Genomic DNA, 21,796 nt, shown 5'->3' on the forward strand with positions numbered 1-21,796 from the left:
CCCGTGGCAGCTCCGCTCACCTCCTGGGGCTGCAGCCCTGGCCTCCTTATGTTTATTTAAAGATGCTTCCAGGCCTCATGATGTATTTCCACCTCCCGGCCGCCTCCTCTCCCAATTTAACACTTGGAGGGAGGAAGAGACGGGCCTCCCAGGGGCTGTAGCGAATCACACAGGCTGCAGAAAATCCCGCCTTAACTTCTCAGCTGCTGGCAACCCCGGCAGCCCGAGGGGGTGGGGGCCCAGCCGCCGCTGACAAAGGCCTGGTGCCCCTCCCCCAGCCCAGGCCCCCCACACACAGCCGCCTGGGCAGGGCCAGCCAGGGTCTCAGCCACGTGGAGTGCCACGTCCCCCAGCCAGGCAACAGAAGGCTTGGGATTAGCAATTCTAACCCCAGGGGAAGCCCTGAGAAGCTTGTCAGCTCCGTTTCCAAAACCAGGCCCTGGGGAGCGGGGGGAGTGGATTTGATAACAGATGACTCCTGTCTGGTTGCAGCTCCGGGGGCTGCAATCTGGCTCTTGTTAAAGGCAGCCCTTGCCAGGAGCCAGCAGGCCTGGTTTCAGAGGTCACTCCATTGCCCCCATGCATACCAGCCCCCGGGGCTTCATCCGATCCAGGGCAGGTGCCCACGCCCCATGCAGCCCGGGGTCATGGCGCTCAGCCTGCGCAGGGTACAGGGCCCCGCCTTGGTTCCCGGGCCTCGGTCATTCCCGCCCGCGTCCCCCCACCGTCCCGGGGCAGGCAGCTGTGGACAAGCTCGTGCCCCAGGCTGAGAGCTAGGCTGGTTCTCTGGCCAAGGCCCCACTGAGCACCAGCTGCGGGCGCCCACTCCCACATCCAAGTTAAATTTCGTCCCTGTGGGTACGATGGCTGTGCCCGCGGAGGCACGGACGTCTGAGTGTCCAGCCCCGCGACACGCCTCCGTGTGCATCTGCAGCAGCCCCACCGGAGCCGGTCTAGCATCATGTCCATCACCGCGGAGCCCCCAGGAAACGACTCCATCGTCAGGCGCTACAAGGAAGACGCGCCGCACCGGAGGTGGGTGGCAGGTGCCCGGTGCCTGCCTGTGCCCCTCTGACCACCTCACAGTCCTCGGGCCACCCGGAAAGGGAGGCGGCGAGGTGCCCATTTTACAGATGAGGCTGAGGCTCAGGGAAGGGACGTGGCTTTCCCAGGGTCGCCCAGCCAGCTCTCAAATGGCAAAACCTATGCCACGTTGCCCCACGCCACCCAGAAGTCAGGTTCCTCCGTCCCGTGGCTCTGGGGCTTGGCTTTTTCTGCCAAAGAGTGAGAGGCCCCAGGGATGGCCCCCAACTCCTGCTACGTGTCCCCTTCCTCACCCTTGGACACCATCCGCGTCCCCAGCAAGGAGAACCACAGCAGAGGGGCACCTGCACCTCACACATCTCCAATCGGCCGGGTGTGGGCATATCACGCAGTCGGAGGTGGCTGGGGATCCGGGAGGGCCCAGAGCACAGGGTAGCGGGCGGGGCTGGATCCACGTCTCAGTCCTGCCCAGAGCCTGGCCCGGGCCTCCTGACTCTGTGGCGAGAGCCTCTCGTGAGCAACGTAGAACCCGGGACAGGCTGGCACCTCCCTCCCCGCCCCCGGCCGGGCTGAGGATACGAAGCTCTTTCGGGCCCATCACGCGCGCGGCCCCTTCCAGGACTGATGGGCCCTAGGGCCCCTGTGTCCAAGAAGGGTTCGTGGGGAAGAGCAAGTAGCGTCGGGGACACTGCTCACCCGCTCCGCGTGCCCCTCCTCGCACCGCGGGCGCTCGGGACGCCGGCCCTCCCCGCGGAGCGCCCGGCCCCGCTTGCCCCGGGCCCTCCCTCCTCCCTCCTCCCTCCTCCCTCCTCCCTCCTCCCTCCTCCCGCTGAGTGCTCCCCGGCCGCCCTGCGCTCTCAGAACCGAGGCCTCGGAGCTGGAACGCCCCGGAGGCGCCCGCCCCTGAGCAGCTGCCCACGCAGCGCGGGGCTCACGGGCGCCCGTCCCCGTGTCTTGCAGTGCTGTGGAAGAAGACAACGACAGCGGCGGCTTCGACGCCCTGGACCTGGACGGTAGGTACCCCGGGACCGAGACGCGGCGGGCGCCGAGGCCCCCTGACCTTCAGCCGAGAAGGGCCACGTCCCTCACACCCCAGGCTCCGGCGGGGAGCGCCAGAGACGCAGCCCCGCGTACAGTCAGGGACGTGGGGGCCTGAGGGCAGGGCCCGGGCGCTGTCCGCGCGTACAGGCGTCTGTCTGTCCGCGTGAGCCGCCCGGGCCGGAGGAGCCGGAGGAGCCTGTCCTGTTTCGTGGGCAGCAGGGACCCCCAGCCACTGCGCGCCCGTCAGAGTCCGGGTGGGAGTTCTGTCTGGGCTTTTGAGAGAGACGCCCTCGGGGTCGTCGCCGGCACCGTGGACGTGCCTGATCCAGTGCGATGGACTCCCCGTGACTTTGCAGAAATGCTGCTGTTCTCATTTTGCAGAAGAAACAGTGTTAGATGAGGGAAAGCGGGCGGAAGGCCGCCTGGAGGCAGGGAGGCCTCTTCAGAATCCATATATTAAGCTGTTAACCAACCTGAGCGGGACAAGTAGGATTGGGGAGGGGGAGATGGGCAGTGAGGTGGGGCAGCAATTAAGGTGCTTTCTCATTCCCTGAGAGGAGGCGTGGGCAGGCGAGCTCTAGGCAGACCTGGGCACGTGGTAGGTCTAGACCGGCCGTCGGGGCAGAGCTGGGGGACCAGGGCATATTCCCTTGGCCAGAAGTGCCCTGCAGGGAGCGGGGAAGGGGGCTCGGTCTCCAGGGAGAGGCCCGGTCCAGCCCCACAGATGCTGAGCCCCATGCCTTGCTGGGGCCTGGTGCAAGCGTCAGGACACACACTCATGTCCCCGGGTCCTGGCCGAGGCAGAGGCACTGGCAGAGCTGGGGACGCAGGCGGCGGGGGGAGCAGTGCAGATTTTCACCCCTGGAGCACCTGGCCGGCGGGTGGAAGGGTCCAGGCCTCTCCAGATGGCTCTGTGCCCTGGATGGTGGCAGCGTCTCCTGACCCCCCGGCTGCCAGCGCAGAGATGGCTCCCCCACCGTGCCTCTGCTCCTGGCCAACGCAGGCTGCCCGCAGATAAAATGAAAGATTAGTGGCTCCCCTTAATTGGGGACCATCAGAAGCTATCAAGTGTTAAAGAGAGGTTAGCACCTAATGGACGCTGGTAATGAGAACTGGAGGAGTTTGGAAAGGGGACCCGGAGAGAATTCCGGGCAGCCGTCCAAGTGCTTCTGCAGCATCGGGACAATTTGCCTCTGCAGAGGAGCCTGCTGTCCGCCCAGAGCAGGGCCTGCAGGGCCTGCAGGGCCTCGGCCCGAGCTGTGCCGAGCGGGCCTCTCCCCTGGTCCTCGGTCCCGCTGAGTGGGGAGCAGGGGCTTCTGCTTGGGTCCAGACCTCCCCCTCCCTGCCCTGCCCCAGTCCCCTAGGCCCAGAAGCTGGTACATGGTAGGGAGACATCAGGTAGCCCCAAAATGAAAACACGGAGCCCAATTCAGAAACAGAACTGGCACCTAACAGAGGCCGCCTTTTCCAGACTCAAAAGTGGGTCCTTAGAAACCAGATAGCTGGCAAGCTTCCTACACAGAGGGGCTCCTGGGGGCTGGGGGGGCTGGGCCCTCTGCCTCTGGGGTCCTCGGGGACGCTGACTGATGTGGCTCCTTCTCCAAGCTTCTCACCCAGGGGAGAATTTCCCAGGAGGGGCCCAGGGCTCAGGGCCCAGGCCGACCTTTCTCGGCCATCCCAGCAAGTCCGGGGCCACCCTCTCTGCTCTGCCAGCTGCTCCTAGGTCCTGAGGGGTCCCTGTCCCTTTGCAGATGACAGTCACGAGCACTGCTCCTTCGGACCCCCCTCCATCCACTCCTCCTCCTCCTCCCACCAGTCCGAGGGCCTGGATGCCTACGACCTGGAGCAGGTCAACCTCATGTTTAGGAAGTTCTCTCTAGAAAGGTACTGTGGTCACACTGGGATGGGGGCAGAGACGGGGTGAAGCCATTCACCCCCTAAACCCTCCCAGAGGGGACCATCCATGTCACCCCTGAATTCTGGAATCCAAGTCCCGGAATCCTAGCACCCCCAAATCAGAAACCACGTCCCCTGACCCCAGATCAGGCCCAGAGGGGAAGGGGTTTGCCTGGGGCCACACAGCTCGGGGGAGGCAAGGAAGTAGGACTGTGGTGTCTGGCTGGCCCTGGGCCCTGCCCAGGACACACCAGACGCCTGGGCCATGACCTCAGTCTCACACCAACGGCGTCTCCGTCGGTCACTGCCTGTGTCCCGGAGCGACGCTCAGCGCGTGGGTGTTGGCACAGCTCTCTCTCTCACGGCGGCTGCACCCTCCGGCATGTCCCCTTACCGATGTCCCCGTCCCAGCTGCTGACTCCTTTTGTTTCCTGACCAGACCCTTCCGGCCGTCGGTCACGTCTGTGGGGCACGTGCGGGGCCCCGGGCCCTCGATGCAGCACACCACGCTGAGCGGCGACAGCCTCACCTCCCAGCTCACCCTGCTTGGGGGCAACGCGCGGGGCAGCTTCGTGCACTCGGTCAAGCCGGGCTCCCTGGCGGAGAAGGCGGGCCTGCACGAGGGCCTCCAGCTGCTGCTGGTGAGGGCTGGGCCGGGGGCTTCCCCGCGTCCTCTGCACTGCTGCTGGGAAGGACGAGCCCCACCGCCCCTAGCCTCGCGTCCATCGTGGCCTCCTGGCCAAGAGGGAGCGGGAAGGTTGCGGGGCTGTCGCTTCCTCCCCAGCAGCCCCTCTCCAGGCCCTTCTCGAAACTCCTCGCTCGTGTTTCTAGAGCCTGTACCCACGCGTGTGCAACAAGCCAGCACACGCGTGCTCTGGGGGGTGGACGGGAGGCAGGTGGGCCCGACGGCGTGGGGAGCTCTCCGCCCTCAGCGCCCCCAGCTGCCGGGTGTTGGGAGCAATGCTTTCACCCCCCGGCGGAGCAGCCCCACCCCTGCCGCCCTGCAGCCCTGGCCGGAGCCCGGGTGTGACGGGTCTTTGCTATCCAGCTTGAAGGCTGCATCAAAGGCGAGAGGCAGAGCGTCCCCCTGGACACGTGCACGAAGGAGGAGGTGCACTGGACCATCCAGAGGTGCAGCGGCCCCGTCACACTGCACTACAAGGTCAACCAGGAAGGTGAGGCCCCCAGGCTCCCGCACTCGGCCTCGCGGGCAGGTCGCCGGGCAGGGTGGGCCCCGGACACGCGTCCTCTGCGACTCACCTGTTCAGTGGGGGGAGCAAGCCGGCCCCAGCCCGGTGGGGGGCTGATGGGGCAGGTGTGGGCCCGTCGGCAGGGAAGCGCGGACGGATGTGAGCACACGCGCATGCACACCTGCCTCAGCCCACCTCCGGCCGCCCGCCCGGCGCACCGTGGGGACTGCAAGTCCAGCACAAGCGGACGGAGGCCCGGGTTCCCACCCGACGGCCCTGTCCCTGCCCGGCCCTGCTCACCCTTCCGGCCAGGCTGAAGCTTGCTTCCTGTGAGGCTTCCCAGCCCTGGGGTGGGCATCGCTCTGGGCTGGCCGCTCTGGCTCGAGCAGGGCCAGTGAGCCACACTGCGGGCCAGGCCTCTGTGCCGTGTTACCCGGGTCCAGGACAGCCGGGCCTCACCCCCCTCTCCGGCCTGGCCCCTGGCAGCTTCCTCCCCGGCTCCCTCCTCAGCCAGGACTCCTGGCAGCGAGCGCCGAGCTCTGTCTTCCATTCGCCACGGCCGAGTGCTTGTTCTCACCTCTGGGTTTTTCCTGCATGATTATCTCTGCAGCTGGATCTTATTTTTAACCACCAGGCTCATGAATGTTTCAACAGAGCACAAATAGCCACTTTCCCCCAGCCGTTCCCGCTGCCGCCTGCCCTCCCACAGTCCTTCCCGGCAGTGCCTGGTTGGTGCCGAGGACGGTGATGACGCCCTGTCCCCGAACAAGGCCCCCCTCCTCTCACCTGGGCCTGGCTTTTCAGCCCAGCAGGAGGGTCCTGTGCAGTGCCCCCCAGAGCTGTGCAGCAGAGTAGCCCGAGGTCTGGAATTCAGCAAAGGAAAAGTTCCCTCCGGCAGGGCCCTGTTTGCAGGTCTCTCCTCCCAGGCGGCAGAGAGCTCAGCTAACAGTTGGCATTAACACGGCCCAGTGGGTGAGAGGGACCCAACCAGGACTCCCCCATTTCTCTGTGAACACTATCAGACAACCCTGTTGGCTCCAACATTTCTGTGTGTGTGCTGTGGACTTTGATGAATGATATCTGGGCCTGGCTGTTAGGACCGTCTGAGCTGCCACTACGTTCCTGCAGCTATCAGGGATGATCTGGGGACTGAAATGATGGGTTTATGTCACAGGCATCCACTTTGCGGCATTTCCTGTATTCGTGTTTCATGCCCTGCTTCCTTCCAAGGGGATTTGTAAAAATTTACACTAAAGAACGGCGGTGTTAAATAAGGTTAAAACAACACGTGCCGTGGTCCTACCACTTTAGAAAACCACTTGGCAGTATCTGCTAAAGCTCAATATATGCACAATCAGTGACCTGATAATTCATTTCTGTGAATATATTCAAGAGAAGTGAGTACATACGCCCACCAAAGATACGTATAAGAATGTTTATAGCAGAATTATCCATAGGATCCCAAAACTGGGAAAGCACCAATGTGCGCACCAGAGAAATGAGAAATCAACACCTTGTGGAATACTATACAGCCATGAAAAAGAACACACGCTGCTACTTTGCAGCAGCATAGAAGCCAGGCGGGGAAGAGCACCTCCCGTTGGCTTCCATGTATGTGAAGTGGGGCACAACTGGCCTGTGGCGATAGCAGTCAGGATAGCTGTCCCCCGTGAAGGGTATTGACAGAGGGGCATGAGCGAGGGCTCTGAGCGGTCCTTGCCCAGGTGTATCCATTTGTGGAAATTCAAGCTGAATCCTTAGGGATGATGCCTTTTACTGGGTGTAGGTTATGCATTGACTAAAGGGGGGGAAATCAGTAAAACACAGGCACCGTGCAATGGCGGGAAAGGCGTGGAGGTTGGAGCAGAGATCCTAGATTTGTTGCACCTTGGCCCAAAATTGAGCTCCGTGCTCCCTGGAAGCCAGGACAAAGAGGGAAACCCATCAATGACACAGCTACTAGTTCTCTGGGAGGACAGACGTTTCCGTGGTCACCGGCTCTGAGCTGAATCAGGGTGTGTTACCTGGGGGTGGCGGCAAGTGAATGTGCGTCTGGGCAGCGGGAGGCCCGAGCCTGTGCTGCTTTGACGTGTCTCCTCCCGCACCAGGGTACCGGAAGCTGCTAAAGGACCTGGAGGAGGGCCTCATCACCTCGGGAGACTCCTTCTACATCCGGCTGAACCTGAACATCTCCAGCCAGCTGGACGCCTGCTCCATGTCCCTGAAGTGCGACGACGTGGTGCACGTCCGGGACACCATGTACCAGGACAGGCACGAGTGGCTGTGTGCGCGGGTCGACCCCTTCACGGACCACGACCTGGACATGGGCACCATACCCAGCTACAGCCGGTGAGGCCAGGGCCTGGGCGCGCTGGGGCTGGGCAGCCCAGCAGAGGGGCTCACGGGCTGTTTTTGCCTGTTGAACAGCGAGGCCCCGTTTCCTCCTCCTGGAAGCCCTCCCTGCCTCCCCAGGGAGGCTGCTGTCTCACTAAACCCCAGAGCGGCCTCTCTCAGACATTCTCAGACAGCTTGGCTCTGGATTTTCGCCCTCGAGTTCACCAGTCCTTTCCTCCCCAACCTGGGACCGTAGTTACACAAGCAGTAGCCAGTCACCGCCGGGGGCCGAGCACCAGCCTCCCCCTGGTTAGACACACAGGCATCCATAAAGCGTCTTTAAACACTAACACCATTGCTCAGGCCAGCCCTCCACAGGCGGCCTCAGTAGACCCAGTCTACAGATGAGGAAACTGAGGCTCACAGAAGTTAAGTGGCTTTGCCTCAGCACCACTATGGTGGCTCTGGAGGCAGGATTCGGGCCCAGATTCGAGGCTCTTGTCCTCCCAGGGGTATCCCTAGGCCTCAGAGCTCACACCCTGCACAGGGCGCCTGCACAAGGCTGGCCCTGGATCTGCGCTGACCCTGAGGCTCCGCCCTCCCCTCTCACCTCCCCAGAGCCCAGCAACTCCTCCTGGTCAAACTGCAGCGGCTGATGCACCGGGGCAGCCGGGAGGAGGCCGACACCGCCCACCACACCCTGCGGGCCCTCCGGGTAGGTCGCCCTCGCCTTGCCCGCTCCAGAGCGCCTCCTGATCTGTGGGGGATCACAGACGGGGCAGAGAATTGCAGGGGATGGAGGGTCCCAGGGGACTTGGTTCTCAGGAGCAGGACACCCCCACCAGAAGGAGCCCACCCTGCGACCGAAGGGCGCGGTGATGGCTGAGCCAGGGCTCTTGTCTCCATGGGAACAAGCCTTGGGCTTCTCTTGGCCTCCGAGCTGCTCGCTGCTGGGACGCTGATCCCACGACTGGCACTTCTTCTCCCTGTTAGCGCGGAGTGGGGTTGGCGACAGGTCTCTGTGGCTTGGCAGCACTTCTCTGCGGTGTGGCGACAGGTGTCTGGGGCGGTTCTCAGGGCTGCTCCCGTGTCCCGCCAAGCCCAGCGGGTCTGACTGACGGGTACACTGCTTTCAGAACACCCTGCAGCCCGAAGAGCCGCTTTCCACCAATGACCCCCGAGTCAGCCCCCGCCTCTCGAGAGCAAGTTTCCTCTTTGGCCAGCTCCTTCAGGTGAGCCCTCCAGAGCGCCTGCGGGCCCCTCAGTCCCGTCGGCCGCGGCCCTGCCCTCTCCCTCCGAGAAGAGTCTGCACCGTGAGCCGGCAGCGTTTCACCTCTCCCGTCTCATGTTATCCCCACAGCGACAGTCAGTAGACAGAGTCTGCGCCTGTTGAAAGCAAACCCCACTTTCGTAAAAGACTTGAGGAAACTTATGGCTAAAAGAAGCTTAACCTGGCTGTTAAAATATTAATGGAAAAACTAGAAACCGTGTATCAGGAAAGGAAAATGAACATTTCAGATATCTGGGTCAGTGTAGTCCTTCAGATTGAGCATTAAATTTATCTCTGAGCATCCTGGCGGCCAAGGAAAAAAGGGAAACCCAGCAGATTCTTCAAATCTTACCTAACCACTGAAATATTTTAGCTCTTTGGGACCAAAATAATGGTCCCTTATACTTCCAAAAGGACTTTTTTTTTCATAGATCATTATCTAGGGTACATTGAATAGCAGAGTAGGTGATATCTTCAGAAGAGAAGCGCATAAATTCTGTGAAAGCCTTCGATGTGGCCATTTCCTCAGCCACTAGTTGACAGAGCCGAGGGAGTAATACTAAGATGTGGCCCTGTGAGGATGTTTTTGTGTAGGTACTTTGCTAACATGTCCCTCCACTGCTCCGTCCTGGTGTTGGGACATAGGAAACCCAGAGATTTGGTGAACAGTGTGACCCAAAAATCCAGGTGGATGCAGACAGGTAGCAGATGGTCACTTGCAGAGGTAGAAGGGAGCCCTGGTAAAGCCTGAGGCATCCTGAGGGCAGGACAACTAGAGAACACACATGGCTCACATATCACACAAGCTGGAGCCCAAGGGCTGCTTAACAGCAGAGCAGACAGAGACCCCAGTTCCCTGGGCTTTCCTCCCAGTTCCCTGGACTTTCCTCCCAGTTCCCTGGACTTTCCTCCCAGTTCCCTGGATTTTCCTCCCTGCAGAAACAGGATGTGGAGAGACTCAGTGGTCCAGGGAATGTGGGATCCTAGGTTCTGTGCCCACCACTGGGGCAGCCCCCCCCCAGGATTCATCTCTGAATTTGGGAGAGAGCAGGTCTCCCCCGGAAGAGCCAAGGATAGCAACACAGGGAAGGGGCGTGCAGAGAGCAATGTCCTGCCCATGGCCACCAGGCGGGCGCTCTGGGCTGTCCTCCCCGCCGGGGCCTTCAGCGCTGGGCGCTCCAGGTCCCCACGCGCCTCAGAGGCCAGACCCACGGTTCGCGGGATGCAGGTGGGGCCACGGGAGGAACCGTGGGGTGCTGTGCAGGACCAGTGCCCCGGGCTCCCGGCCGAGGTGAGGAAGAGAGTGAGCGTTTGTCCATTTAGTCACCTACGACACCCAGACATAGGGACCCGCAGGCCTGCCAGGTACCTCCTGTGTCCACAGGGGAAGGGGCGGCCCAGGCCCCCGGGCAGAGCTGGGGCCTGAGCAGAGGCCTGGGCTGAGGCCACTCGGTCTGGTTAGATGCAAAAGCTGGTCAGCAGCCGTCCCCTGCCCTTGATCCCCCAGTTCGTCAGCCGGTCAGAGAACAAGTACAAGCGGATGAACAGCAACGAGCGGGTGCGCATCGTGCCCGGGAGCCCGCGGGGGGGCCTGGCCCGGCCCTCGCTGGACGCCTCCAAGCTCTTGACCGACAGACAGGAAGGTATGGCGCTGACCATCTGGCCCCTCCCCCCGCAGGCCCAACAGTCTCAGGGGTCCCCGAGATGGGGGCTGGGATGTCTGCTCCCTCCAGATGGGGGTGCTTCCCAGGGCGGATCCGCCTGGCCTGAGCCGGAGTGGACACAGCCCCCCAGGCGGCATCCCTCCCAGCCCATCCCAAGGAATGCCTGCTACAGTTGGTTTGAGCCCAGGCGCGGTGTTAATTGGAGCTGTTTGCTGTGGAGTGTTTGCTTATTGATTTCTGTCCCCTGTGCGTGCTCTTGCCATTTATCAAGCCAGTGAAGGGCCACCAGGGCACTGTCCCCTGGGCAGGGCCCGGCCGTGGGCCAGAGGAGGGCCTGGGGCTGTTGGTTCAGACACGAGGCCAGGGGACAAGCCTCTGGTTTCTGGGAGGTGGCTCCTCCAGCTGCCCGGGGCTCCTCCACACCAGCCGTGGGGAATCGAAAAGGTGGAAATGAGGCCGAGTCGCTCCCTGCCTCCGTCCCTGTTGGCTTCCCAGGGCTCCTGAAGTAAGCCCCAAGCCCTCTGGCCGGCCCTGGTGGGCCCCTCCCCTCGTGGGCTCCCGCCGTCCTTTGCTCCTGGCATCCACCCTTCCTCTGCCCAGATGGGTCTCACTGCAGCCTCCTCACTGTCCACACCCCTCCTCGGAGCAGCTGTCCCTGACCGTCCACTCCAGGCCCTTCCTCAGAGCTCAGCACCATCCAGAGTGACCAGAGTTGTGTTTGTTCCTCCCTCCTTGCCTGCCTCCTGCCACCACAGGCCCTCCTGGCACAGAGTGCTGAGGGGCAGGGTCGTGTGCCCAGCTCACTGTCACCACCCGGCTTGCAGCACGGGGCCTGGCCCATGGGTCACTTTGTAAGCTTTCCTGGACAGCCTGGGGCATCCCGGGCCCCACAGGCTTGCCAGCAGGTGTTTTCCAGACCCAGCCTCCCACGTCCCATTCTCCTCCAAAGGGCACCCAGGGCCTCTGTGCCCCCCACCCAGACCAGGCAGGCAGGGGTCTCACAGCCAGCCCTTTTCTGTCCCCTCCCAGAGCTGGACCCCGAGAGTGAACTCAGCAAGAACCTCAGCCTGATCCCCTACAGCCTGGTGCGCGCCTTCCACTGTGAGCGCCGCCGGCCGGTGCTCTTCACGCCCACCATGCTGGCCAAGGCTCTGGTCCAGAAGCTGCTCAACTCGGGGGGTGCAATGGAGTTCACCATGTGCAAGCCAGGTGAGCGTGCCCCCCACGCAGCCCGGGGAGCCATCCATTTCCTCACTTCCTCCAGGTCCCATCACTTAACCAGGGCTGGAGAAGCTGGAGGGGCGATAGAGAGGCAGCACTTCCTCTGGCCTGGTGTGGACAGGAGGTCTGGGTACCCATGCCAGCCTTTCCAGGCTCACGGTGCCCAGAGCCGGAGAGCAGGTCTTCCCTTCCCCATTTTACACTGAGGGTGATAGGGTGAGGGTCACAGGATCAGCCAGGAAACTCAACATGGGGTCCCCACTCTGGGCCCTGACGTAGGAGGCAAGTCACCCCGTCTCTGGGGACTTCTGCATCCTCATGTGGCAGGGAGGCAGTGATGGGTGGGTGGATGGGTGGATGGATGGATGGGTAGATAGATGAATGGATGAGTCAATGGATAGATGGATAGATAAATACGTGGGTAGATAAGTTTATGAATAGATAGATGAGTGGATGGATGGATGGATGGATGGATAATGGATGAATGGATGGATAGATGGGTGGATGGGTGGATAGATGAGTGGATGAGTGGATAGATAGACCAATGGGTGATGGATGGATGGATGGATGGATGGATGGAAGGATGGATGACAGATGGGTAGATGGATTGATGGATAGATAGATGAGTGGATGGGTAGATGGGTAGGTGGATGGATTGATGGGTGGTGGGTAGATGGAACAATGGATGGGTGGATGACAGATGGGTAGATGGGTGGGTGGATTGATGGATAGATAAATGAGTGGATGGGTAGATGGGTGGGTAGGTTGATAGATAGATGAGTGGATGGGTAGATGGGTGGGTGGATGGGTGAGTAGAGCAGCCAACCCTTCATGATAGGCAGCTGGTGATCAATATTACAACACAGTTCCTGAGCTACTTTGTCCAATGAAACTTCCTGCTAAGAAGCCAAACCAGGAGTATTTACTATCCAGCTATTCTGTGAGCTGCCGTGAGGAGTGTCCTCCATCACAGTCTGTTGTAGGAGATGGGGTTTATTTAAATGTGGCCAGAAGGGGATCGGGCCATGGAGCTCTGTCCAGCCCAGAAGGGGGAGGCAGTTTGGACAGGACACTGGACCCAACAGCACCGCGTGCCTCCCTCAGGACTGCCCCTCTCTCCGCAGATGTTGTCACGAGGGACGAGTTCCTCAGAAAGCAGAAGTCGGAGACCATCATCTACTCCCGAGAAAAGAACCCCAACACCTTTGAGTGCATCGTTCCCGCCAACATCGAGGCTGTGGCGGCCAAGGTGAGGCAGGGCTGGGGGGCTGGATGGGTGACACCTGCCCAGTTATCCCTGAGGCCACCTGGGCCCTGGCCAAGCTCGGGATCCGGGCCGGCTCTCAACTCCTCTCTCCCCCCCTCCACGCCTGGCCCCGGCCCTCACACGCATTTGTACTTTGAAACCTCCTTCTGTCCCTGCGGCTCCCTGGTGCTGGGGTTCTAGTTCGCATTGTCTCGGGGGATGTGTTTGGCTGTGATAACAAAGTCCAGAGGTAGAGAGTGTGTCCAGGCGAGAGCTGGGAGGGCAAGTGGGTGGCAGATGTCGTGTTCGCCAAGTGAGGGAAAACTGGGCGCTGGAGGGGTTGAGGCAGAGACACGGAACAGGTGTCAGCATGCGACTGAAGTCTCCTGGAGCCCGGGGCATGACCTCAGAGGCCCTCAGCACTGAGTTCCCCTGGTCCAGGGCCTGGTAAGCGCAGCTCCCGACCTTGGGCAGTGACCTTGGGGTAGCAGGCGCGGGTACCCGGCCGGGAGCTCCGCCTTTGCCGCCCAGCTGATGGTCACTGCTGTGCCATCGGCCTCGAGCCGTCCGATCCTGGGGTCAGAGCCGTGGCCGTTCGGGGGGCATGGGCGACGGGTGTGCAGGCTGGGGCCGCGGTCCCGTTAGCTGAGAAAGTGATGGCGCCGGACAATCCGTCCGTTAGAGGCCCAGGCATCGGCTGCGCTGTAGGGATGGGGAGCAGCGATGGGAACGTGGGGGGGCGCCAGGACTTGGGCGGGTGCAAGGGCTGTTGTTTCTGCCTCCGCACTGCAGTGCGGGCCCAACAGCACCTCAGCTGTGGAATTAGCGCAGGGCAGCCTGGCCCAGGGGCACGTGCGGTTTCCTGCACTCGCGTCTGTTTCTATGCAGAGGTGGTTTTTGAAGTGACACCTTCAGCCGCACAGGGACTGTCCCTTTTCAGAAATGATGAGCTCGCGGGTTCCGGGGACCCTTGCAGACACCCCTGGAATGCTCAGCCGCCTCACCTCTCGGGTGTTCTCCACCCCGTGCCTAGTACCCGGGACGCCTCTGCAGGCCGCGCGGAGCAGCTGGTGTCCTTGACGCTAATTTGACTTTTGTTAAGACTCGTTCAGGCGTCGTAGTCGCCGGGCCACAGCAGACGGGGACAGATGTCCGCATGGGGGGGGCTCATCTCGAGGAGAGTGGGTTTTGCAGGGACCATTCCCTAGTTGAGCCCCTTGCTCTCTGGGCTCTCACCCGGTCTCCGCCCCAGGCCCCACGCAGGCTGGAGGAGCAGGCGGGCCCCCGGCTGACCCTGGCCTCTGTGTTTGCAGAACAAGCACTGTCTGCTGGAGGCCGGGATCAGCTGCACCCGGGACCTGATCAAGTCCAGGATCTACCCCATCGTGCTCTTCATCCGGGTGTCCGAGAAGAACATCAAGAGGTTCAGGTAGGGCTCTGACCCCCAGGCACCCCGAAGCACCCCCTCCCCTCCTGCCCCCACCACGGACAGCTGGCCCGGCGGCCTGGCCGGTGGTGAGGGACGGTCGGGCCCGGCCCCGTGCAAGGCTGTGCGACCCCCCCCCCCCCCCCGTGCCCGCAGGAAGATGCTGCCCCGGCCCGAGACGGAGGAGGAGTTCCTGCGCCTGTGCCGGCTGAAGGAGAAGGAGCTGGAGGCACTGCCCTGCCTCTACGCCACCCTGGAGCCCGACATGTGGGGCAGCGTGGAGGAGCTGCTGCGCGTCATCAAGGACAAGATCTGCGAGGAGCAGCGCAAGACCGTCTGGGTGGACGAAGACCAGCTGTGAGCGGCGCCGGAGTCCGAGCGCGACGCGGGAGGCGGTCTGGGCCCCCCAGGCGGTGCTGCGGGGCGAGGGCGTCGGTGCCCACAGAGCCGCCCCAACCTGGGGGCTCCGTGCCACCCGGGCAGAGCCCCTCCAGGGCGCCCCAGGGGCACGGACACCTTGGGATGCCACAGGGGGCAGTTTATTGCGCCGGGGCTGACCCAGCCAAGTGGTGCGGCCCTGCTGGTCCGAGCGGGAGGCAGGGCCCACGGGGGACACAGCGCTGGTGGCCCCTCGGGAACCGGAGCAGCCATTGAATGTAACGTGTGGAACAGGCGTGCCACCTATGATGCAGGGACCCCATCGGCGAGGCGCCCACCTGTCCGTGGGACGCACGACACGCACATTCCCAGGCAGGACCAACCTGTCGGGCGGGAGGAGTGCGTCATGCTGTTATTTTTCTTGCATTAAAATTTCTCCATTCCCTTGTTTCCAACCATCCTTTTAATTTAATAGTTTGCAGAGGTGTTCGGCTCTTGCCGCCTTCCAAACTGCATCCCACCGCCAGCGAGCATAGCTCAGGCTCCGCGTCACGGCGGGTGGAGGCAGGATGGCCTTCCTTCCACGGGCCCGATGGACACCTGGGCGTGGGGCTAACTGCCAACAGCACCACTTCGACTAAGATGAGCCCTGACTTGGACGATAAAGTATAGTTGCCCTGGGAAAGGCCCGTCCCGGGAGGTCTGGGTGTCTGTGCCCCTGTCCCCCCCAAATCCAGCCCCAAGGCCAGGCCCCCCCTTACTCAGCTCTCCCCCACGTGTCCGTCTGTGTGCGTGGTGTTCCCACCCACAGGCTTGCTTCATCTTCAGTCCAGGAGGGAGCCTTCAGGGCGAGGCCCGCTAGAGTGTGTGCTCCCACCGCCCAGGTGCTGGGGGGTAGAGGGAAAGTGCTTCCCTCCAGAGCAGATAGCAAAGGCCCAATGGGTTCTAGAACCATGGTTCTCCTTGACCCCCTTCATGCAGACTTTGAGTATGGGCCCAACAGGGCACAGGGCAAACCAGGCCAGCTCCAGCCTGGCATCAGGCTGCGTGTTCAGCAGTTGGTACGTGGTGGGCTGGGGTCCAGACCCAGGTCTGCGTGTTTGTGGGATCTGAGGGAGCAACTGCTAGTTGACAACCCAATGTCCACACTCCCTTCCTTACTAACAGAATCCTGATTTTTCTCCTGGGAAACTAATCTAAAGGGCATAGTTGCCAGCCTCCCTTGCAGCTAGGGTAATTGAGCAAATGTAAGGTCAACTTGGGGGGAGAGACAATGCAGACCAGCAGCCCTTCCTCCAGTTTCCAGCCTGGAATACAGACCTGATGGCTGGAGCCCCAGCAGTCATCTTGGGTCTTTAGGTGACCTTGAGGACGGAAACCCTGCAGGCAGGTTGGTGGGACAGAAAGACAGAAGGAACTGGAGCCACTGAGGGTACTTTTGAGCCCAGGACTGCTGCTTGGGTTTCTTTTACACAGGCCTGAAATTTTATCTTGTGTTAAATGGCTGTTATTTCCGTTCTTAGTTATTCATAGCCCCAAGGAATTCCTAAGCGATACAGGAGCCATCCTCTCTTTTGTAGTTTCAGATTCCCGGGGCATGAGTTGATCTCGGCTAGATTTTGCCACAGATATGAATTATAAATAAAAGAACTCTTAATATATGTCTCCTTAAAAAACACACACACAATACTGTGCAGCATTTCAGTCCTTAGAAGACCAGTTAGCACCAAGCCCCTGGACGTGGTGTGAGTGGTCCTGAGAGGGGGCTGGTCCTCTCCTCCCTCCCTGACCCATCTCTGCACCACCTGTCGATTTGCCAGGGAGGGCGATGCCTTTGAAAGCAAGAGGCCTTCCTCCGAGAGCCAGTTAGCGATACTTCTGTCTCCGGAACAGCACAGGAGCTGGGGCAGTGCTGGGGCTGAGGGGCCACGATTCCTGGACCCAGCGGCTGTAAATCAGGGGCACATCAGCCGCCACACAAGAGGCATGAGCTGGAAGGTCTTCTTCCATCTTTTCAGAGCTTTAGTTAAACAGTAAATTTTCCCCGCACCCAGGCGATCGCGTTTCCACTCGGAAACCGCACTTCCCTGTAAAGTCCTCAGAGCTGAGGGGACAGGCGTGACTTGGAAAGCGTCCGGAGTCGGAGGCCTGCTGATTTATTCATATTTGTTTATTTAACTTCAGAATTCTCGGGTTTGCCTGCAGAATAACCAAACTTGAGGCTCGCTTATAATTTGGGGGCTGGGGGATGGACAAGGAGGGGTGAAGATAGGCCATGCCTGGGGGAGATCTGAAAAGGATTTGTGGTGGGGTTTTAGCCAGGCTCCAGATGCCGGGCCGGGGGTTGTATGTATGTTAATAAGAGGAGGTCAGGAGTGAGGGGCTGTGTTTTCTGTCTCTCGGTCTCTCGCTGGGTGAGCTGATGAAGTCTGCGGGAGGCTAGGGTTTGGCACTCGGGGAATTGGTCCAAGTGAGGATTTCAAAGGGGACCCCTGACATCATCCATGCTCTGATGTGTCAGCAAAGGCAGCCCTAAGCTGCTGGGAAGGGAGAGTGGGGTGGTCTGCGGGGGGACGGACCACACAGAGCTCCCTGCGGCAGCAGCTCGAGGGATCGCCCAGAGCCCGCGCTGTGTCCTCTGGAAGCAGCGCAGGGCTCAGGGAGGCTGTCCTGAGGCGCGGCATGGGCCTCGCTGCCTGCACAGCGAGCCTGGGCCCCAGGCCCTGGCCAGGAGCCTGGGCCAGGCCGATAACAGCAGTGATGAATGCTTGGTCTACCTCCGAGGAACCCAGCCGTGCATCTCAGGGCCCCGAAGTCGCGTCATCCGTGTAGATCCACACTCTCCTGGGGAGAAAGTCCTGGCTTTCTCAGATTCCCAAGGGGTCCTGTGAGCCCCAAAAGATGTAGGACCATTGCTTGTGGGTTGGCCAAACACTTTTTTTTCTTTTTTTTTTACACGTATTGGTCCCAAAACTTCTCCATTTTATACAGGAGAAAACTGAGGCTAAGAGGTTAAGTAACTTAAGGTCACACAGCTGGTGAGCTGGAACTGCACCCGGGCCTGGCCGACTGGCCAGCCGCAGGCTGTATTTGGGGCCCTGGTGGCCTCTGTCCAGCCCCTCTGCTCTTCCAGTGACGAGAACTGGTTGGTGTTCGGGGCGCTGGCTGGCTTGGGGCCGGGCCACGGGGCGATGTGATGGAGAGGATGTGGGTTTCCTCTCCTGGACCAAGGCAGCCGGCTCAGGCCCAGCAGTGCCACCTGAGGAGGCCCCAGTTGGGGTGGGGGAGGAGTGCAGGAGGGGACCGTCTCCGAGCCTTGGCTTCAGGCCAGCCCGCTGCCCTCAAAAGCTGCTGCATCTGCTGGCTTTGTTTTTCTGTGCATCTATCTGGGTTGCCATCCAGCCCAGCTTTGCTGCCTCTCCCAGATGTGTCCTTGGCAGTGCCACCAAGGGCAGCTAGGATGCTAGGGCTGCTTGATGGGGAGACAGGCTCCTAGCACCTGCCCCAGCCCCTCTTATTACCTAGAATGTTCTGCAGGGACCCTGAGCCCTGAGGGCCTGGGGCCAGAGAAATCTCCAGAAGGGGAGGGGGCCGTGCCAGCTGGGGCTGAACCCTGGCTTTGTAGTTTCCATTTCAAACCCCAAGAACCCAAACTGACAGCAACAGGAAGTGCCCCCCGGCACCGCTCCCCCCCTGTCCTGTCCTGTCCTCCCGCCCGGCCCCACTCACCAGGCCAGCCCCCAGTCCCGACCTGTCACTCTCAGGCCAGCTGCAGGGAGCTGGGGACCTCAGAGCAGGAGGCTTCCCGGAAGGCAGGGTGGTTCACCTTGGTTTTTAACCTGGATTTCTGTATCTGTTTTTAATAGATAAACTACTCGCAGAGTTCAGAAGCCACACATTATAAAAGGCCATCCATTTAAAATTCTCACCTCTGCACGGTCCCGATCCCCCAACACACAGGAAACCGCATCTGTGACTGTCACAGGTGCCCTCCTAGAGCCTCTGCACAGACCTGTGCTGGAGAGTCGGTCCCCCTTCATCACCGGACGGCAAACCTCAGCCACGCTCTTCCGTACTTTGTGTTGTTTTAACCTGAAGCATGAGTCTTAGGCCCACAGGCCGTCCAGCTGTGGGAAGGCCTGGGCTCCTCTCCACTGCTGGTGCACGTCCCTGTCTCCTCCCCTGGCCTCCCACGACCCAGCCCCTGAAGGGTTAATGCAGGCGCAAGGGGAAACCAGGGCCTGCGCCTTGGGGTCCCTGTCCCTCCCGACACAGTGAAGGACTCTGTCTGGGCCTCTCGCAAACTTTCCGATGTCACCCCAGAACCAGTCTGATGACTGCCCAAGCGTCTCTGGGGGTAACCTGGACTTGGGCAGCCACTATGTCCGGGAGCTGGAGCAGGGAGGTGGCAGGTTGGGGGTGGTCCCCGCACGTCCCTGTCCTGGTTATGTTATTGTATAACCAGCTACTTCGGTGCTTGGCGGCTTCAAATGGCACCCACTTTCTGGACACCCCTCTGGTGCTCAGCAGAGCAGACAGGGCTCAGCTGGGCAACAGTCCTCGGCCGGGACCGGGACTGGCTCAGCTGCAGGCTGCTTCCATCACACCCGGGCTCTGGCCTCGGCTCAGCTAGGCCACGGCCCGAGCCTGGCACGTGGCCTCCAGGGAGGGGGTTCTTTCAGGTGACTTGGGGCTCCCAGAGGCAGTGTCCCCAGGAGATCCTTACAGCCCCGCTGAGGAGTCCCGGACCACACTGTGAATCACGAAGGCCAGCCCCGTCCAAGGGGAGGGGACCAAATCCTGCCTGTGGTCGGCCGTCGCAAAGGATTTTGCAGCCTCATTCAGCCCCCCCAGGCCCACAGCCCACCTCTGGGAACGCCTGGGGAAAGGGCAGCAGACACCCTGAGGGGGCAGAGCCAGCGGTGTTCTTTGCAGACCCCCGCCTGCCCCCTGAGCCGCTGCCCGGGAGCCCCGAAGCCCCTCCCGCTCTGTGAGTCCGGCTTGGCTCCTGGCTGAACCTTCAGGAAAGGAAAGAATCCCAGAAAGACACCAGAGGGACAGATGTCCTCGCTGGCAGGTGGAAATGCAGCTCGGGCCGAAGGGAGGGCAGGGCTCGCCACTCCTCCCTCTGTGGCCTACCCTTGGCTCACACCTAACGTTTCTCCTGATGCAATCGTTTCGTTGAATTTTATGCACTTTTTAAAAATCGTACACGAAGGTGGACGACACTTTTACTCATGGCTGACGCGTGGGGGTCTCCACCTAAGGGCTCCAAGCCCTCCTTCCTTGCAGGTTGGAGCCCAGGCAGCCCCTGCCCTCCACCCCCACAGTGCACAGCGGCGGGCCTCGGTCTCCACCACGGTCCAGTAACGTGCTCACGTAGGCATCTGGGCACCGCCTCAGCCGATCTGGGCAGGGATGACCCAGTTTCTCTGCTTTGGGGGCCCTAGACCTCAGACCTCGAAAACACCCTACAAAGTAGCCATATGTCATTTCAAAACCTGGCACCGATCTGAGCCCCTGGGGAATACCACCCCCATTTAACAGGTGGGGCACCGAGGCTCAGAGGGGCCTTGCTGCCAGGAAGGGGCAGAGCTGAGATTTGAAGGGGGAGCCTCGGGACGCTTCTCAGAGCTGCCTGGGGCTTCTCTGGTGTAGGTCACCCAGAGGTCACAGGGGCAGGGTCAAGGTCAGACCGAATTCAGGAAGGCTGGAGGGCCAGCCTTTAAGAGAGTAGGCACCGAGTTGAGGGGCTGTGGGAGAGGCCCAGGTACTGGAGTAGGTGGGGCTCTGCTTGGTTCCCCTGTCCCTCCACCAGCCACTCACCTGCTAATCCTGCACCCCTCACTCCCTCTACTGCCCCTGGTGCCAGCCAGACCCTCTGCACAGGAGCACCAGTCCTGGGTCCCTGGGCCCCCCCGGGACTTGCCCTCCCCTGGCAGAGCCATCCAGATGGCACCAGGGCCAGTGGCAGGAAGTCTGGGGCCCTGGGGCAGCGAGTGGGTGGGGGGCGTCGGGGAGAAGGCTTTTGGCTTTCTGGTTTGTTTGGATACTAAAATTAGCCATTTGTGAGTGAGGGGGCCGAGGGCTCACACGCTTCTCAGCACATGCTGCCCGAAACCCCAGGTGCTTGTCTGAAATTGTACTGAAAGTTTCCGGGCCGCCGCCAGGCTGACTGGAAATGAATCTAACACAGGAATTTCTTTCTTTCCTGTCACATGTCATGTTCAGCTCCGAGGCTTTGAGCGAGGCTCATGTCTCCCCAGCACGTAGGCAGCCAACTGGACGTGAGTGTGTATGTGAGGCTGTGAAATTGCATGTGCATGTATGCGTGTGTGTGTGTGTGTGTGTGTGTGAGGGGCAGGGAGACAGAGACTCACCGTCGCCCTTTGCACCAGACAAGAGCCAAAAAAGTTACGCTGCAAATAGGAGTCAAGTAAGAACAGCTGGAGCCAGTCCCGGCGCCCGGGAGCTGGGCGAGGGGCCAGGACGGGCAGGGCGGAACGGGCGGAGAGGGCGCGTCAGCGGGCCCGGCAGGCAGGCGGGGTGTTGGCCTGGGCTCGTGGCTGCATCTGTGGGACCAGCGTCCTGCAGCATTTCGGGTCATGATCGGGCAGCCGGATGCCCCCTAATACCCGGGGTCACTGCCGTGGGAAATGATCCCTTACCCCCCTGCAGCTCTTAGGGGTGCGGAGAGAAGTCGGGAGGGGGTGAAGGAAGGAGGCGCACCCGACGACCAAGACTTGGAGGAGGGAGCAACTCCGGTGTGCGTGTGGGAAACGCTCGGCGCAGCCGGTGGGTGTGGGAGCGCCAAACGCCGCTCAATGGCACCTGGCCTTCGCACCTCATCACTGTCATCCTCCGGGACTCACGGAGGCCACCCGTTCGTGCTGCTGCATCTGTCGAAGGTTTTTCTTTACTTTGCTTTTGTTTTTTTCTTTTCGCTCCCTCTGTGTGCATGACCGTGTGCGGCTCGGGCTTCGGTAATGAGCTTGGAGGCCGGGAAGGCTTCTAGTGCCCACTAGTGGCGAGAAGGACTCCACTGCGTTGTGCGTGGGTGTGAGCGGGTGTGTGCGGGTGTGTTCT

At 61.3% G+C, this 21,796-nt stretch overlaps 1 protein-coding gene across 1 annotated transcript in view; it reads left to right on the plus strand.

Annotated features, from left to right (window-relative positions):
• CARD11 (caspase recruitment domain family member 11) overlaps positions 1 to 15,166 on the plus strand; it is a 35,056-nt gene extending 19,890 nt beyond the window's left edge. Inside the window, exons 12-24 of the mRNA XM_081136724.1 lie at positions 935 to 1,035; positions 2,005 to 2,057; positions 3,837 to 3,969; positions 4,421 to 4,622; positions 5,030 to 5,156; positions 7,280 to 7,520; positions 8,124 to 8,220; positions 8,642 to 8,737; positions 10,283 to 10,418; positions 11,469 to 11,648; positions 12,785 to 12,909; positions 14,220 to 14,335; positions 14,489 to 15,166. Coding sequence (XP_080992850.1) covers positions 935 to 1,035; positions 2,005 to 2,057; positions 3,837 to 3,969; positions 4,421 to 4,622; positions 5,030 to 5,156; positions 7,280 to 7,520; positions 8,124 to 8,220; positions 8,642 to 8,737; positions 10,283 to 10,418; positions 11,469 to 11,648; positions 12,785 to 12,909; positions 14,220 to 14,335; positions 14,489 to 14,693 — 1,812 coding nt within the window. The 3' untranslated portion in view covers positions 14,694 to 15,166. The remainder of the gene's footprint in view (positions 1 to 934; positions 1,036 to 2,004; positions 2,058 to 3,836; positions 3,970 to 4,420; positions 4,623 to 5,029; positions 5,157 to 7,279; positions 7,521 to 8,123; positions 8,221 to 8,641; positions 8,738 to 10,282; positions 10,419 to 11,468; positions 11,649 to 12,784; positions 12,910 to 14,219; positions 14,336 to 14,488) is intronic.
• The last annotated feature ends 6,630 nt before the right edge of the window (positions 15,167 to 21,796 follow it).

The sequence above is a fragment of the Miniopterus schreibersii genome (assembly GCF_964146895.1).
Source record: "Miniopterus schreibersii genome assembly, chromosome: 4".
Taxonomy (NCBI): Eukaryota; Metazoa; Chordata; class Mammalia; order Chiroptera; family Miniopteridae; genus Miniopterus; species Miniopterus schreibersii.